The sequence below is a fragment of the Spermophilus citellus genome, assembly GCF_964194105.1.
Source record: "Spermophilus citellus genome assembly, chromosome: 9".
NCBI lineage: Eukaryota > Metazoa > Chordata > Mammalia > Rodentia > Sciuridae > Spermophilus > Spermophilus citellus.
The window spans coordinates 43130761-43147574 of NC_138191.1; the positions used below are offsets into that span (position 1 = coordinate 43130761).

General features: G+C 37.3%; 1 protein-coding gene across 1 annotated transcript in view; it reads left to right on the forward strand.

Moving 5' to 3' along the window:
• VAV3 (vav guanine nucleotide exchange factor 3) overlaps positions 1 to 16814 on the forward strand; it is a 365289-nt gene that overhangs the window by 190091 nt on the left and 158384 nt on the right. Inside the window, exons 13-15 of the mRNA XM_081308329.1 lie at positions 490 to 575; positions 2066 to 2198; positions 2927 to 3036. Of these exons, the coding sequence (XP_081164455.1) occupies positions 490 to 575; positions 2066 to 2198; positions 2927 to 3036 (329 nt within the window). The remainder of the gene's footprint in view (positions 1 to 489; positions 576 to 2065; positions 2199 to 2926; positions 3037 to 16814) is intronic.

The following is a 16814-nucleotide window of genomic DNA, read 5'->3' on the forward strand; positions in this document are numbered from 1 at the left end:
TGACCAAGTTAGATCCCCTCCTTGTACTCTTCCTTCAGGGAAGTGGTGCGTTTGTCCTATTTGCATCTGTGAATATTGTGCCCCCACTGGGGAGTATGGTCCATGAGGCCAGAGTCTAGGTCATGCTGCCCTATGATTGTTATCGTGGTTGGCACACAGTAGATACTTAGCAAGCATTAGTTGCTAGAATTTTCTTGTGATTTATATTCTTATAGTTATTTCTCTTTTGATATTTATGTAACTTTTAAGATTACTTTAAGATTATTCCTTCTTAAGTAAAATCAATTAACATATTCCCCCATTATAAAGGACAGACTGTTTTTAATAGTGTGCCATGTAGTCTTGAGCTTTTTAAGTATGCTAAAATATGTAAATTGATAACATTTGTAACATAATAAGATATTTTTCTTGGGGAAATGTCTTTGGTAATGTTTGTTTCTGTTTTTGTGTGATTATGAAGAATTCAGACATATACATTTGATATTCTAGAACCAGCCAGTTTTGCTCTTTGGAAGACCTCAGGGAGATGGTGAAATTCGAATAACCACTCTGGACAAGCATACAAAGCAAGAAAGGTGAGAAGAGCAATGCTTATTCTCAAAGTCAGTAATTAGTATCAGAAGATGGAGAAAACCTTAAAACAAATTTTCGAGGATGAAGGAGGAGAAGAATAGAAGAAAAAGGGACAGATCAACCCATGGTTCCTAAATTTTTTTTTTTTTTTGATATAGGTATTATACTTTTTGTCCTGGAATCTGTTATGTGTCTGAGTTATTAAGAAAAAAATTAAAAATATGAAAGATCAGTGCCTAGAAATGATAATAGAGATGAATAAAGATGAAGTAACATAAGTAACTACCAGAAAAACATAATTGGTCTTTAGGGTATTCATTCAAAAATGACTCAAAATAACAGAAAATGGCCTTAAGGGAAGATAGAGTACCCTGAAGTGATGTTTTTCTTGAGGGAAATTTGTCATATATTTAAGGCATGGAGTCCTTAATTGTATATGTGAGTGTCCCATTGATGCTTTTGTGGTTATTTTCTGGGCTCTTTGGAGAATATGAAGCCAGCCAGCAGGGGGCAGCATCAGCTCTTGCTTTCACCTTGATACCTGGGCTCTACAGGTAGTTCTCAGGAGCCTCACATCCTTTAAACCACAGACTTTAAAAGTAATCACAGCATTAGAGCTTTGTAAAAGTATCATTGTCATCATCACTGTGTTAACATATATACATGTTAATCACCAAGAGTTTACAGAAACACAAATACTGATATTGGTGATAGGATTATAATGTTTCCCCCCTCCCCATTACATCATTTTTAATAAGAAATAAGAGAAATTTTGACATGGAAATTTAACCATAACTTCTCTATTTTACGTTTTGCTCATACACCATCTATTTGTGCTTCAGTAAGTTCATTAAATCATGAAGAACAACATAAAGGGTAAAAGCCTGGGTTCTGACATTAGAGCTGGGTATGAATCTTGCTGTGCACCTTCCTGGTGCAAATTATCTAGCAACTGTAAGTCTGTTTGCTCCCCAGTGAAATGATGATACTAATGTTCACCCAGCAGGGGTTCTGAGGACTTGAATTGAGCCCTGCTTGTGAGAGGGGTGAACTCTTCTCAGGGCATTCTGACTGATTACTAGTACCTTAGCAGAAGTTCATTGATACACTTTTCATTAATAGTTTTTAAAATTTTTAGCTTTTAAATAATCAAAAAAAGCAATTGCCCATGAATAAGCTTTATGGCTAATCTCAATGGGTCCTTTCAACAACTCTGCAATATGTATATTTCTCTTATTATCATTTTGCTCATTTTTTTTAAATGAAGGAATTGAGATGCATGTAGGGCATTCATGTGGTAAAGGATAGTGCCTGGGTACACACCATTTTTATTAAGTCACATCTCTCCTTTTTTTCAATGTGAAACACCTCGCTGTCTAATCCAAAGGAAAAATGGTTGGTTGGTATACTTACATTTTACCAGGAAAAAGTTTATACATGTGCTTCTAAACCATTAAACATCCATCAGTCAATCTCTCTTTCTCTTTCACAGGCACATCTTCTTATTTGATTTGGCAGTGATTGTATGTAAAAGAAAAGGTGATAACTATGAAATGAAAGAAATAATAGATCTTCAACAGTACAAGATAGCCAACAATCCTACAACTGATAAAGAAAATAAAAAGGTGATGTCTTGGACATTAGTAACTATAATTTACTTATAACTTTGATGATTATAAGTTCACCCCTCTCACAAGTCACAAGAGCAGGAAAAGTATGCTAATACAGTCATCCCTTGATATTCAAGAGTCCCTCCCCTCCATTATGAATATCAAAATTTGTTCACGTTCCTCATATAAAATGACACAGAATTTGCATTTAACCTACACATATCTTCCTATGTACTTTACCTCTTAAGTACTTATAATACATGCTACATTGTAATTCCTATGTAAATAATAATTGTGCTGTAATGTGTAGGGATAATGAAAAGGAAAAATTTTATATATGTTCAATAGAAATGGAATTTAAAAAAATATTTTCCATATTTGGTTGGTTGGATCTGGGGATGAGGAAACTGCACAGCAGAGGCCGGTGTGTTAGTGTGCAATGTGGCTTGTGATCCAGCTGTTTTGTTCCTAGAGATTGATGAGGTACAGGCCTCTGTGAGATGTAGTTGGACAGTACTACCACTGCTCTGATTATCTCACTTGCCACAAGAGCAAGACAGTAAAACATGTATATTATGGATAGGAAGTTGACAGTAATAAGAAGTCTAATTGTTCACAGTTTATGTACTGGTTACGTTATGAGGGGGTACTTGAATGGTTATGGTAATGTTTTAGTGAGTTTGGAAATATTGCATCTTTAATAAATAATGCATATTAATCCAGATAATATTAATTTTTAACAGTGGTCTTATGGCTTCTACCTCATCCACATCCAAGGACAAAATGGGTTAGAATTTTATTGCAAAACAAAAGATTTAAAGAAAAAATGGCTGGAGCAGTTTGAAATGGCTTTGTGAGTATTTCTATTTTTGAAGGTTCTGTGTTTTCTACCTGTAAAATCACTTATAAATAATGAACAATTGATATACTATAATGCTTCTGAGAGCATGAGCATTGCTAAGCTGTTGGCTCAGTGACTTCTTCCTGGGAGAGGAGCTTTTGTGAATTTCTTCAAAGAGAAGAAAGAGGGCGCTCTAGCCTACCATTTGGGTTCCTTCTCATAGGAATATTTTAATTCTTTAGCTTCGAGCATCCCCATACAATTTTAATTATTCTAATGGTAAACTTTTTATGTAATTAATGTTTTTAAATATATATCTTTAAATTAAATAGAAATATCCCCCCACATACACACAAAGATATTCCTATGAGGACAGATCTTATTTCAAATAGGAAGATTGATTTTTTTTCCCTCTGTTTTAAGCTCACTTATTGTTTGAATACTGACTAAATGGCAGATGGATTCAATGAATGCTTTAAGGGCTCAATTTCTTTCAGCATTCTTTTCTTTTATTAAAGCAAAAGCACAACAAAGAGGTGGAAAATAAATCAGACCTGTGTCAAAAGAAATGGCATATAGAGCTGTAATTACCCAAAAACATGTCACTGTGGGTGTTTCTTTTCAGTTTGGTTGTGTACAAATTAAAAGTTGTCTAGTGACCCTTATTCTAGAAACATATCGGTCACCCTGAAGTGAAACTGTTAGTGAAGGGTGGTATTAAGGGGGAACACTTGTGATTTGTTTCATTTGTGTTCTAGCATTATTTACCATCTGTTGACAAATGCTATCAGGTTTTTTTGTTTCTGGTTTTTAAGAAGGGGTCATGACAGCATAAAATAGAGGTAGGAGGGGAACTGGGGTTGTGGCTCAGTGGTAGCACGCTTGCCTGGCATGCATGAGGCAATGGATTTGATTCTCGGCACATTTTGATACAAATAAATAAAATAAAGGTCAATCAACAACTTTAAAATATTTTTTAAAAAAATAGAGGTAGGAGGGCTGGGTTGTGGCTTAGCGGTAGAGCACTCACCTAGCATGTGCAAGGCCCTGGGTTCGATCCTCAGCACCACATAAAAAAATAAATAAATAAAGATATTGTGTCCAACTACAACTAAAAAAAATATAAAAAAAACCATAAAGGTAGGATTATAATGGCTTATTGTAGTTTTGAAGAAAGGAAAATAAAGATTGTCTTTGGATTACTTTGCCTCATAGTTTGAGAGATGAGATTATATAGCTAAAATATTTTAAATGTATAAACAGTTCTGTTCTGCTATAGTCACTGCCGTGATTTGACTATAGGGTATTAGCTAAGTTTTTGAGCCTCTGAGAGCCTCAGTCTTCTCATCTACAAAATAGGAGTAATAATATTTATTTGAACTCCAAATAATAGTTCCCAGCAGAGTGCTAGCCAAATAGTACAGTAGCAGTCATACGGTTCTGATATTCATTGTTATTACTGTTATTAATATTTTTTATATTTAGGATCCTGGTACACTTCTGGGTACTTATAAAACTAGAGAGCATCTTTCAATATACTAATATAGTTCTTATAATTGATTGTTATTGGTTACAATAGTTAAACATAAGAGGTTGGCAGTTTTGTGCATCCATGCAGTGCCTAGACTCCGGGGACACATTTGGTTTGGAGCACAAGTGCTGAAGTTGATGACCTCTGCCAGTCTGAGTAACAGTGCACTATGTCCTATACCTGGCATGCTTTTTCAGGGAGACACCTGGAGTTGAGCAGTTTGGACTGGAGTGATAGGATGCTGGGGTTAGTGGAAATGCTCAGAGGCAGAGCTGATTGCAACCTTTGCTCTTGTGGGTAGATGCTAGGCTAGTATTTTCTGATGGGTTCTTTTTGGCTATGTAATCTTTAGTTGAGCGAAAGAATTTCTGCAGAGGAGGAAGCTAAATTCCTCATCCCAGAGCAGCCAGATTACTTGTACAGTATGATAGACATATCAGTGACAACTTTTTTTCAGTGGCCCTAAATCAAACAGCTAATCCCTTATACAAGAGACTTGGTATTAAAAATGCTGTGTCTGTTTCATGTAAGAGTCTGGGGTAGATAAAGGAGAGTGCCTCTTCTGGGGGACAGGGAGTGCCATCAGGGACTCAGGCTTATATCTTGTTCTGCCATCAGCATTTGGCTTCTGTCCTCAGGGTTAGTTCCCTTGCAGTCTAAGATAGGTGCTGGAGCTCCAGCAATAAAATCTACATTCGAGGAAGCAGAAGGTAATCTCCCACGTTTAAGGATCCTTTGCAGAAATACCACATATTTGTGTTACATAATACCAACCAGAATTTAGTTATGTAGCCACACCTGACAAGGGAGACTGGGAATTTTGATCTTTATTCCAGATAGGATTGTACCTGTCCAGGGACTGAGGTTCTGGTACCATGGAAGAAGGGAGGATAGGTCCTTGCAGACAATTAGGGAGCCCTACTTTGCAGGTATATGCATTTCAGAGTGTGAATGGATTTAAATGTTTCCCTACAATCAGAACAGCTGCAGTATACCCAAGGAACCTGAGATTCTTAATCTTCTATTGTTTTCCAATGACCTCAACAATGTAATAAAATGTCAGCAAAAATCAGTTTTGCATTTTAGAGTTCCATTGATTGTCCAGGTAGCTAGTGACAAGGTCATGTCTGAAAACCCTGATGGTGATTACTTCTATTTTTCTAACATAGCTCATGCCTATCTTGTGCTCAGGAAAAAAAAAAAAATAGAAAGATCTAGGTAATCCCTGAATCTTACAGTTTTTCTTGTGGTTCGGATCTTGCTGTTTTGTTCATTATCTAAAGTTTTAGTACTTTTTATTTTATAAATCATGAAAAATAAAAGAAACCTAAGAAATCCTGAAGCATACAGGAAAAATAGCAAGCCTCTGTATCTCTAGAGGACTTCTTCCCAGTGTCCTCACGTCTTTCTAGTGTAGTCTGAACTGTTGCTTTAAGGAACTCTGAAAAGGAAAGGGAACGCGGTGGGAGGAGGGTGGCTAATCAAAGGAGGGAGTATTTTTAAGACTGATGAAATGTTTGCCAGCTCTGTTTACAGAAGATAGCGATTCTGTTTATAGGATGATTGGATCATTTTTATTTAAAATAATTGCAAATTACCTTGAAGGCACTTAAAAATACTGCTCTTCATTTAGAACATTAAGCAGAAAGCCCATAGAAAAGCATGAATACCAATAAACACTAAGGATTTGGTGGACACAAATCACCTCCCCAGAGGTGACCTAAATCTTAGCCTCTGTCTTTCCCAAGTGCATCCCCACTCTTGCTCAGGAGCGATGTTCTTGACCTTCTTTGGACACAACCACTTCCAGCATTTAAAATATGCAGTGAACTACAGTAGAATTTGGCAACCTCCTAGAGAAGGCTGAACAAAGAGAAAAGCAGCAGCTTGGATAGGGCAGGAGGAAGGATTTCTTTCCTCCTGTGAGAAGTGGTAGCAGGACTGATTGCTCATGAGGTTGTTGGGACAATTGTGCAGCCAAGGGATGTTCAAGAGCTGCATTTCTGGGGACCCCACACTAAAGAATAATTTAAATCTTTAAGAGATTGATTGGCATGCATTTCTTGTGTTTATTTATTCCAAAGGGCTTTTTTTTTTTTTGTCACCAACTATCTCTTATAATTCTGTTTAGTCATCTGTGAAATAGGCTGGAAAAAATATTTTGGTTGGGTTAAGCTGGTTTTCATGATGATGTTGGAAAATGAGGATGTGAGTACCTATGGCAGTGTTCAGAATTTTGTTAGGAAGCTGTGGATCTGTTTTCCTCAGAACCCTGGTATTCATTGTGTTTTTATGAATTCTCCTGTTAGATTTAAATTAATAAACTTTATATCCATTTTACAGCTCAGGAAACTAGTAACCACAGAAGTACTTCAGCAAATTTGTAAGAAGGTCAATTCCATATTGTTTACATTAGAGTTTGGGATCCGAGTTCACGGGATTTGTTTTGTTTTGTTTTTATCCCAGAAGATTCTAAAATAAGCAACTGGCTTAGATCTTGTTATCGAAAATGAAGTCAGGGTTGTTTTGTTTCGTTTTGGTTTGGTTTTGGTTTTCACTGTGACTAGGACATAGGGATCAGAGATTTTCTCAATGTCTCAGGAATAAGTCCAAATTGGGTAAAATATGAAATAAAGAAGTGGAATAATAGGACGAGACGGATTTTTAAACAAAGCATTGGAGAGAGAAAACATAAAATCGGAGAGGGAAAATAAGTCATCCTATATGATAGAAAAGTGATGGTTCAAAACTAGCTTCTGTAGCATTTATTGCAGGAAAATTCTTACCTGGAATTTCTTCTGACCAACCTGACCCAGTTCTTGCAATTTAGCAATTACACACTTGCTCCCCTGAATGAAGCAAGCCCTTTTGTGGATGCATATGCCGTCACTGCTGCCATTATTGTGATTTTCTGTCTGTGTCCTCTGTGTAAGGCACAGCACTGTGGGAATCGCATAAGGAGAAGTAGCACCAAGGGCCCCCATTTCTCCTGGAATATTTGCACAGCATATTTATTTGCCAAACACCAAGACTAGTGAGATAGAGAATCCAGAACTGGGAAGTTGCTCTGGGACCAGGTTTTATTGTCATCTTAGATTATCTGAGGGACAGCCCTTGAACTCTCTGTTGCCTAAGAAGAGCTCCTGAAAAGGAGCTGCCAGGGAATGATGGGGCACAGCAAGAATCTAGCCATTAAGCTCCACAAATCACACTTAATCTGAGGCACAGTGTTGCTTTGTAATTTATTCCATCTACTTTCTGAAGGAACTTGAAGTCACTTAACAATAAAAGAGCACACATGCCACAGAATGAAAAAAGGAAAATTTAAATAATCAGAGATTAAATAAAACAGTGTTTCCAAGCATTTCTTTCAAAACCAGGCTCTGCCGGGGAAGGACACTTTTCTTGGAATTTACTTTCTGTAGTTTGTATGATAAAAACAGTAAGCAAGCTTTTTTCCACATGTCAAATATAAAAGTATGTTTTATCAAACATAATGTGTTTTAATCTAAAGACATTGCTCAAATATTCTGAATACCAGAGAGAGAACTACCACAGGAAATTTTGTTCATTCTTCAAATATTTATTGAGTACTTCCTTGTTGCTAAACACCACTGGAAGCTCTGGGCATGTAAAAATGAGGGAGCTATTGCAATTAGGTCTAATTTTTTTTTATTTCCAAACATAATGTTCAGTTAACATATAATGGATTCAGGTTCAAGACTGAACTCTCAATATTTCTACTCAAATCGTCTCTTCCTCCAACCCAATTTACTCAAGTATCAATAGCTGGAGTTCCAAGAACTGCCCTCGACACAGCCCTCTCCCTCCACATGTAATCAGTCTCTCACCAATTTCCGCAGATTAAATCCAACACTTGCCTGTACACTCCACTGCCACTCATCAGGGTTTAAACCTGCTGTATCTCCACTTGGCTTCTTCATTTCCTACCCCTCCTCTCCAGTTCATCCTTCACTAAGCACCTGGGTAATCTGATCCTCTTATGCCCCACTTTCAACCCCTTTTTGGCTGTTGATTGTATTTAGTCTAATATCAAAATTTTTACCAGGACCAGAGAAGGCTCTGCATGGTTTCTATCCCACTCATCTTTCCAGCCACATCTCCCATCTGTTTTCCCCATGCTTATTTTTCTCTAGTTAGATTGTGTATTTCGGTTCCTGGAGAATGCACAGATCTCAGGCATCCATGCCTAAGCTTTGCTGCCTGGCATAGTCTGTCCTTCTGCTTGTTGGAGAGCAAGTTCTAGATCCTCCAAGTCTTGGCTTTAAGGACTTCTGTGAGAGAGCCTCTCCAGACATCTATGCTAAATGAGGAATTCTACCTCCACAATATTCTCTCACAATTTAACTCTATCACCAGACAGAAGTTATCCAAGTGTGATGTTGACAGCGGCCCTCCATCCAACAGTGCCCCTGCCTGGTAAAGAGAATCTGTACTTGTCTGCTCAGTTTTGCTTCTCTCTTCTTCTCCTAAAGGGTCAGGATTTTTTAATTGCCATTTAGAATAGATGCCAGACTGAACTACATGATTACAGATAGGAGAAAGAGGGGGGGAAACCAAAAAAGCTCATGGGTCTGGGAATAAAGAGTTCTGAGGTACACTGAAATATATGGGATCTGGTGATTTGGGAAGGGGAAAGGGGCCTTTGCAGTTCATATATATGTCCCTTTTAAGTTCCTTGAAATATTAAGTAAAGAGTGAGATTATTTTGAGTTGTTTAAGTTGCTGTATGTGTACCGTACCTTTAATGTCCCAAGGCTGGAAATTGTCTGGGCCCTTGAGTTGGTGGTATCACCATCATATCTGTCCATTAATCTAACATCTGCTTCCTCCCCTGGACTGTGAACATTGTGAGACAAGCGACTTTGTGGGCATCATTCACCTGCCTGATTTGTTCTAGCACAGCACCTGGCATCTAGTAGGCAATCATCTATTAATTATAAATTTGAAATTTTAATATTTAGGTTTTCTTACAACCAAAACAGGAAAGTGAACAAAGACTCAATAGGTTATGGAATTGCCTGAGAAAATATTATAATAGCTTTTGGTAGAGACTTTCTAGTATAGGAAGGTGTGGGGTGTGAATCTTTGGGTAAGAGTCATTTAGGAACATGTTCTTCTCTGGCAGCATTAGATTTTTTTGTAATTTGTGAAGTTGGTGTCATGTTGTTTCTTTCTTATATTAATATTCAGATATGAAACTGTAAATTTTCTAAGGCATTTTTCTATACATCTAACCTGGTGTTTCTTTCTGGCAGTCTGACTTAATGCTTGGATAAAACTTATAGAACCAAATTGGATGGGTAATTTTCACATTATCTAGACCATCTTTTAAGTAGCCTTTCTTTCATCCTTATATGTGCTAAAAACTGCAGAAATTATATGTAAGGCATGAGGCTTTTTTGTCCCTTGGAGATTCAGATAAAGGTGATCTCAAGTTCTATTCTGGAGTCTGATGTGCTCAGGGCCAGCCAGCTTCCTCACATTTCTCTCTGTCCACATTTCTGATTCCTTGTGGCTTTATTGCTCTTGCTTCCACTCCATTATTTACCCCAAACCCAGTCATAGGCTTAACTTTGTTGTACTGACAGGTATCACAGGGAGACTCTGTCTGGCACCTGTTTCTTCTGCAGTTCCTCCAGTTTCCTTACACCCTAAGTGGTACCTGTGGTGTATATAACTACTCTAAGCTGCTGACTACAGCAGACCAGTATTCCTGGCCTCAGTACCCTTGACCTCAGCACTCCTGACCTCAGTGCTTCTACAGTGAACACTAACCAGGCCAGGCTGCACAGAGCACTTCCCCACCCTCCCTGGGATTTAGAGGAGTAACACTGTTTCTGTCATGTTACACCTCAATTCCAGAAGAAGCTCTTTGGGAGTGTCTCAGAGAAGAAGGCATTTCTGATTGATTGATAAAAGACCCATGTTTATAATGTCAAAGATTCAGTAGCAGATTTGACATTCCATTGTGAAAAAGTAAAATATTGACTTTGATTATGTTTTTTTCTTAGATCCAGTCACCTCCCACACCTACATGAAGCTAAGTCAGAGACCTCGATAACATGCCCAGACATAGTAATGACTACTATTTTTCTCTCCACTCCTCTCTAACCTGCCCCACCTCCTCTTTTCTTCAGTAGGAGGTGTGGTCTGTTTGTATTTTCTCAGATGTATAAATAAGTACTCATTTGAAACAAGAAATTTAATCTCTTACAACAGGGGCCAGTGAATACTTTTTGTAAGGGGCCACAGGAAAAAAATATGTATTTTATGCTTTGTGGGCCATGTTTTTTTCTTCAGAACTATGACTTACTTCTGCCATTATTAAGTACTAACAGCAGCCACAGAAAACACATGACTGAATAAGAGTGGTGTGTTCCGGGCTGGGGATGTGGCTCAAGTGGTAGCGTGCTCGCCTGTCATGCGTGCGGCCCGGGTTCGATCCTCAGCACCACATACCAACAAAGATGTTGTGTCCGCCAAGAACTAAAAAAAATATATATATATATAAATATTAAAAAAATTCTCTCTCTCTTTCCTCTCTCACTCTCTCTTTAAAAAAAAAAAAGAGTGGTGTGTTCCAATAAAGTTGATGGTCTGTATTTTTCTAATGAGTTATAGTTAGTAACCCTTGTCTCAGCACAAATAAAATGATCTAGGCCTCGGGAATGGTGTGAGTATGTGTTACCAGTAAAGAGCTCAACTGTAATGAACCATACTGTGGCCTTTTGTAGAAGGGTTATTTCTTTTCTTTTTTTTTCTTTTTTTAGTAGCACTGATTTCTGTTTAGGCCATTATGATGGTTTAGCTCCAAAATGCTCTCCCCAAAACAAAAACAAACCTGGATGAATTATCTATAGTTGGCATTTTTTTTTTTTACTGTCAATTGAATATCAAAAATGTCTTCTCAAAGAGCACAGTGCGCCTATTTAGGTAGTCCATTCCATTTGGTTTTGTGAGCTTTTTAGTGGAAAGGACAGTGAGCCCCACAGAATCCAAGTTCTACTCAGAAATCAACCACATCAACAAAGCAAGTTTTTAATCAGTGATGCTCTTTGTGCTCTGGAAGCCTTTCTTCCCAGCACAAGTGCTATTCCTGGTATTTATTCTGGGGTCCTCCCTTGGGACCACCCAGAGGATGAGAATGGTGTTGAGTTGGCTGGAGAGTGAGCTCTCCTGGGTGATCCATTGGTGACATTTTGACTGTGGCAGCACTTGTTTTGTTATTGGGTATCCAAAGCCATTTTGGAAACTGGTCTTATTGGTATAATGGCCAATATGTCAGTCCACAAACCCTCTCAGAATTTGTCTCCCCGTATGCATTTTTGTTATTTTGGAGAAATTATTTTCTTTAAAGTAAACACCTTTTATCCTTTCTTCTTAAAAGGCTTTCATGCCAGTTTTTAATAAGAGGAATTTGTTTACGGGTGTGGAATTCATGCCGCTGTGGTCCACCACCCCTGGGCTGTGCCGAGTCTCCCTGAGCTGACCTATTCACATTAATCTCCCAAGTTGAAGCCAGCTCAACTCTCCCTGAATCTAATGTATTGTCTATAACCTTTCAAAATTGGCAGTTAAGTCAGTATGGGGAACTATACTGGCAGCAATAAAAGGAAGCAGGACACGGGACAGTGCTCAGAAAAATCACAGCTGTCATAAAATGGAGTCTTTCAGTAGCTTGCTTGATCCAGAAACATGTGAAAGCATTTCATGCATAACAAAGCATTAGTGAATATTAAATATATTCTCGTTTTGTTATTGCCTAGTGGGGATCAACCTCTCTCCTTTTTCTCTGGTTGTATTTAATACTCACTTGACACTTTTCTGGCATTCCTGAACATGCTCATGAGGAGGGAGGAGTCGCAGGCAAGAGGAAGAACAAGGATAGATAGCAATATTTCCATCAACAAATAAGCATTACCCTTGATAGAACTAACAGTGAATAAAATTATTAAGCTAAATGAATGTTGGTTCCCCTGAACCTTTATAACAGGGTTTTTGATATGTTGATTTTTTTAAAATGAACAATAAAAGCACATCCAGGAGAGTCTAACCTGGCAGCTGTGGTTGAAGTCTGTCTCCAGCTGGTCTGGGTAGCGTGGAGATTAACACAGAGTGTTTGTTTTGGAATTGTACTGAGTCAACTTCATGTATGGTTGCCTCTAAGAAACTGACATAATCTTTACTACAGTGAATTCTGTGACATTAAGCAAACTTTAACCCATAAGTCTAAACCTAATACTTAATGTCACATGTATTAATTTTGTGATATTTCTTGATAAGATATTTTTAGCTCGTAGGAATTACCACTTTGAGCAATGCAACACAAAATAAGCTGTATTTGGAAATTGGTGACACTTATAATGGAAACAAGGGAGAAGCTTTGTTTTTCCACTTCATGGGGCAGCAGGCAAGGCCAGTCTAGATGCAGAGATAAGAGAGTCAGGTTTGAAGAAGACTATGTATTGTACCTGGGAATTCATTTATTTGGTCTCATAATTATTGAGTATCTCATACACACCCAGAAGTGTTCTAGGTTGAAAGAATGTTCATAAGACAAGTTATCTTCTCTCATGGAATTTAAATTGTAAAGAGGCTTACATTTTCATGTCAGTATTATAATAATGCAAAATAGTGATAAATTGCAAGGTTCATGAAGTGGTTTATACCACATGTTATTTTGATTTGAGGAGAACAGAGTTGGAAATTTCAACATAGAGATGATCTATGATTGTAATACTGGTGGAAATATTTTCAGAGTTTTTGGCCCCCTGAGGAATCTAAGAAAGGCATTTACAATTGAGGGTTTTTCTTCTTATTTTAAATAAAAAGTTGTAAGTTGTACTTCTTGCCAAGAACAGCCTGCGCTTGAATGCTGCTCATGACAATGACCTCACTGCCTCTGGAGGTGTTTGCTCTATCTTTGGTTATTTCTCTCTGTAGGAAACTTTTCTTTATAATGAGCTGAAGCCTGTTTATTCAAGTATAATTTCTAATGTCACTTCTTGGTCCCAAATAGAACATGTCTAAACTCTTTCCCTTTTAGATATTTGAAGATAGCTGTATCCCTAGATCCATGCTTAAAACATATTTTCTTTTATACTGAAAAGAAACTTAATTTAGAAAGCTTTTTTCACTAACTAGTTTAACTGAATGCCAATTAGGTTCAGGTAAAGGTGTGGATAAATTGAATGTTTAATTTCCATACAGTATTATGGGAAGCATAGCGCAGATGCTAAGATGTTCTCACAGAAAATTAGACTTTGTTATTTTGATGTGTTAGAAATAAATTTTGGGATTTATGATTGATTTATGCATAGCATTTTAATATGTTGTCTACCTTAAGGAAGATTTCAGATTTGAATTCCTTCATGATAGAGTATTAGAGTCTAGCAGCACACAGTATAATTCCTTATCATTACATTGTGCTTTACAGTTAGCAAGGTGTTTTTAGATAAGATCTCACTTGATTCTTAAAGAGTCCTGTGAGGTGGTCAGAGGTATAATCCCTTTTTAAAAATCAGAAAATGGAGGAGATTAAGAGTGTGTGTAAGCATGTGGGTGTGTGTTGGTGTTTTTTTTTTTTTTTTTTTTTTTTCAATTATCAAGTGGCAAAGGCTGAGCTTGAATCTCCATCGAGGGTTTATCCCCACACCACGTTGCCGTTGCCTCATTTCGAGCAAGAACACCTGCTTTTGTTCTCCAAAGATGAAAGGCTCCTTTAGTTTGTTTTATAAGCAAAAGATATTTCTGTGTAGTATATTCATGTACTAGATAAAAAATATGATTTATAATTTAAATATTTCGACTGTTTGATGATATTCTTGAATAAGAATTTGATATTTTTACAAAATCCAATAATAAGTAACATTGTGCATAGTATCAACAATTTGTAACACTGATTTTAGCTTCAAAGAATTCTTTAGAGCAAGGTAAGTCAAATAAGTCAAATTTTAATTTATAAATTAATTTATATCATGAATTTTGGTCACTGTGTCTTTACATAGAATTGAGCCTATTATGGATTATAAATGGTTTTTATTTCGTTTGCTAGAGCTTTTATTCTTCTAGCTGTTTAGATAATGAGCTTCTAGTCTCAGAGTTTAAGTTCTCTTTCTAGAGGTAGAGAAATTGGGGTGGAAAAGCCTCCCAGTCTGAGACTAAGCTCTGGCCAGTTATCAGGGAAGATTAATATGAGCCTAAAAAAAAAAAATGTGTGTTTGTTTTCATGTAGTAACATTGGATGTTTACTATGGAAGTCACTAAAGGTAGGAACACAGTATGACAAGCTGCCATCCTTCTGCAGGATAAACTTGGTACTGAGCATCAAATAGCTTCTTCCTGGGGAGAGGCAGATCTGAAGTGGTTACCTGAACCATGTGTCTGACCTGTTTGTCACTTATGAGAATAGTGAACAACTTTCTCTAAGAAAATACTGAAGTCTGGGCCTCAGATTATCTGCCTCAAAACTGGCAAGAATATTCCAATTACCAGTGGTTTCTGATTATTTGTATTTACCCACACCGTCTCTGATACACAAAGCAGCCAACCATTTGCATAAATAAAGGTAATTTCCAAGGTCACAAATGCCCTAAATTAATGGGCCCTATAAATAAAAAAAATCATTAAAAAATAATACTATCTTATTTTATAAAATTTGTGATAGTAAACAAGAAACTTTTCTATTTTTCTTCCCCCCTTTTCTTGCAGGAATCCTGTGAGAGCACTAACATTTGCTTACATTAGCATTTGCTTGCATTAACATTATACTGCAAGCACAGAGCTTCCCAGAATCCATGATGGGGGCAGTTTATCTGTTTTCATAATAAGAAAAGCAATGGCCAGAAGTGTGAGAATCTGGGCTGGGGTTGTAGCTCAGTGATAGAGGGCTGGCCTAGCATGTATGAGGCACTGGGCTCGGTTCTCAACACCACATAAAAATAAATAAACAAAATAAAGGTATGGTGTCCATCTACAACTAAAGATATTTAAAAACAGCAAAAAGAAGAGGTGCAAGAAACCTGCCTGAGCCATGGCTCATCCTGGCATAGTCTGTAGTTTGTGATACTCATGCTTTTCCCATTCCTTTCTCCAAAGAATTTCTTACCCAAATGGTTGGTAAGGAATAAAACCAGTGTCTTATTAAACTCAGTTTTTTTTTTTTAATTTCCTAATGCCAAACTGCAGACTTGCTGTACTTCTGTTTCTTCTTTCTTGGGTAGCAAGACCATCCAGCTACAAAATTCTCTCCTCTATTATTGTACACCAAATTTGCTTTATGTAGTCTTTGACGAATGACTTGTTGATTAGAATCAACTTAGGGATCTGTCCTCTGATAGTGCATTAATAATATATATGCATTAAAGCTTCATCCCAGAGAATATTTGAGCTTTGACATATTGAACACTGGCATTTTAAATTAAAGTTGTTGCTGTCAGTGCATTTTAAAAACCAAATGGCTTGGAAATAGTGTTTCATACATAACAAAATAGACCTGAGGTCATGTGTAATTTACTAAGACAAAAGTATGCATGGGCTGTTTAATTGTGGTAAGGGTTTGAATGGAGTTTTCCAATTATAATGACCTAGACATCTCTCAGACAGAGAAAAACATTGAACTGTTTTGCAGGGCTTTGATTTACTAGAAGAAACACCATAGAGCATCCTAATGCATTTTCTGCATTCCACAGGGCTGGGAAAAATGCATTTGAAATTATTGGGAATCCTTCAAGTTAGGAGTTATCAAGATTTCAGTGATGCTTGGTGACACTTGTGACTCTGTGGTTGAGCTCTGGACTTGCTTTTTTACTTCTTGTTTTGGAGACACTTCTGTATCTGGTTATGTTAGCCAAGCATTTTCTTTCTTTGTGGCTCTATACTCGTGCAAGTTGGTAAGGAGTCTGTGTTGTCAGCTCCCAGTGTAGCTGATTTGGGGTCACTCACGCACTTGTACACACTTATGTACAGTATGTACACAAGAGACTCTCATGAAGGGTCTTTGTAGGGCAGCATAATAAAAATAGTCCTAGATTTGGAGCCATATGAACAACACCCTCAGACATTTTATAAGTAGATCAGCTAACAGATCATTTTTCCCTCAAATACCTGCACACTGGCTGATCTCACATGCTTTATCTAGGCTGACTCAGGGTAACTCCATTTGCATGATAACTTGCCCAAAGACACAGGAGTAGCAAGTGGTGGAACCCAGACTGGATCCAGGTCCTCTAATTGT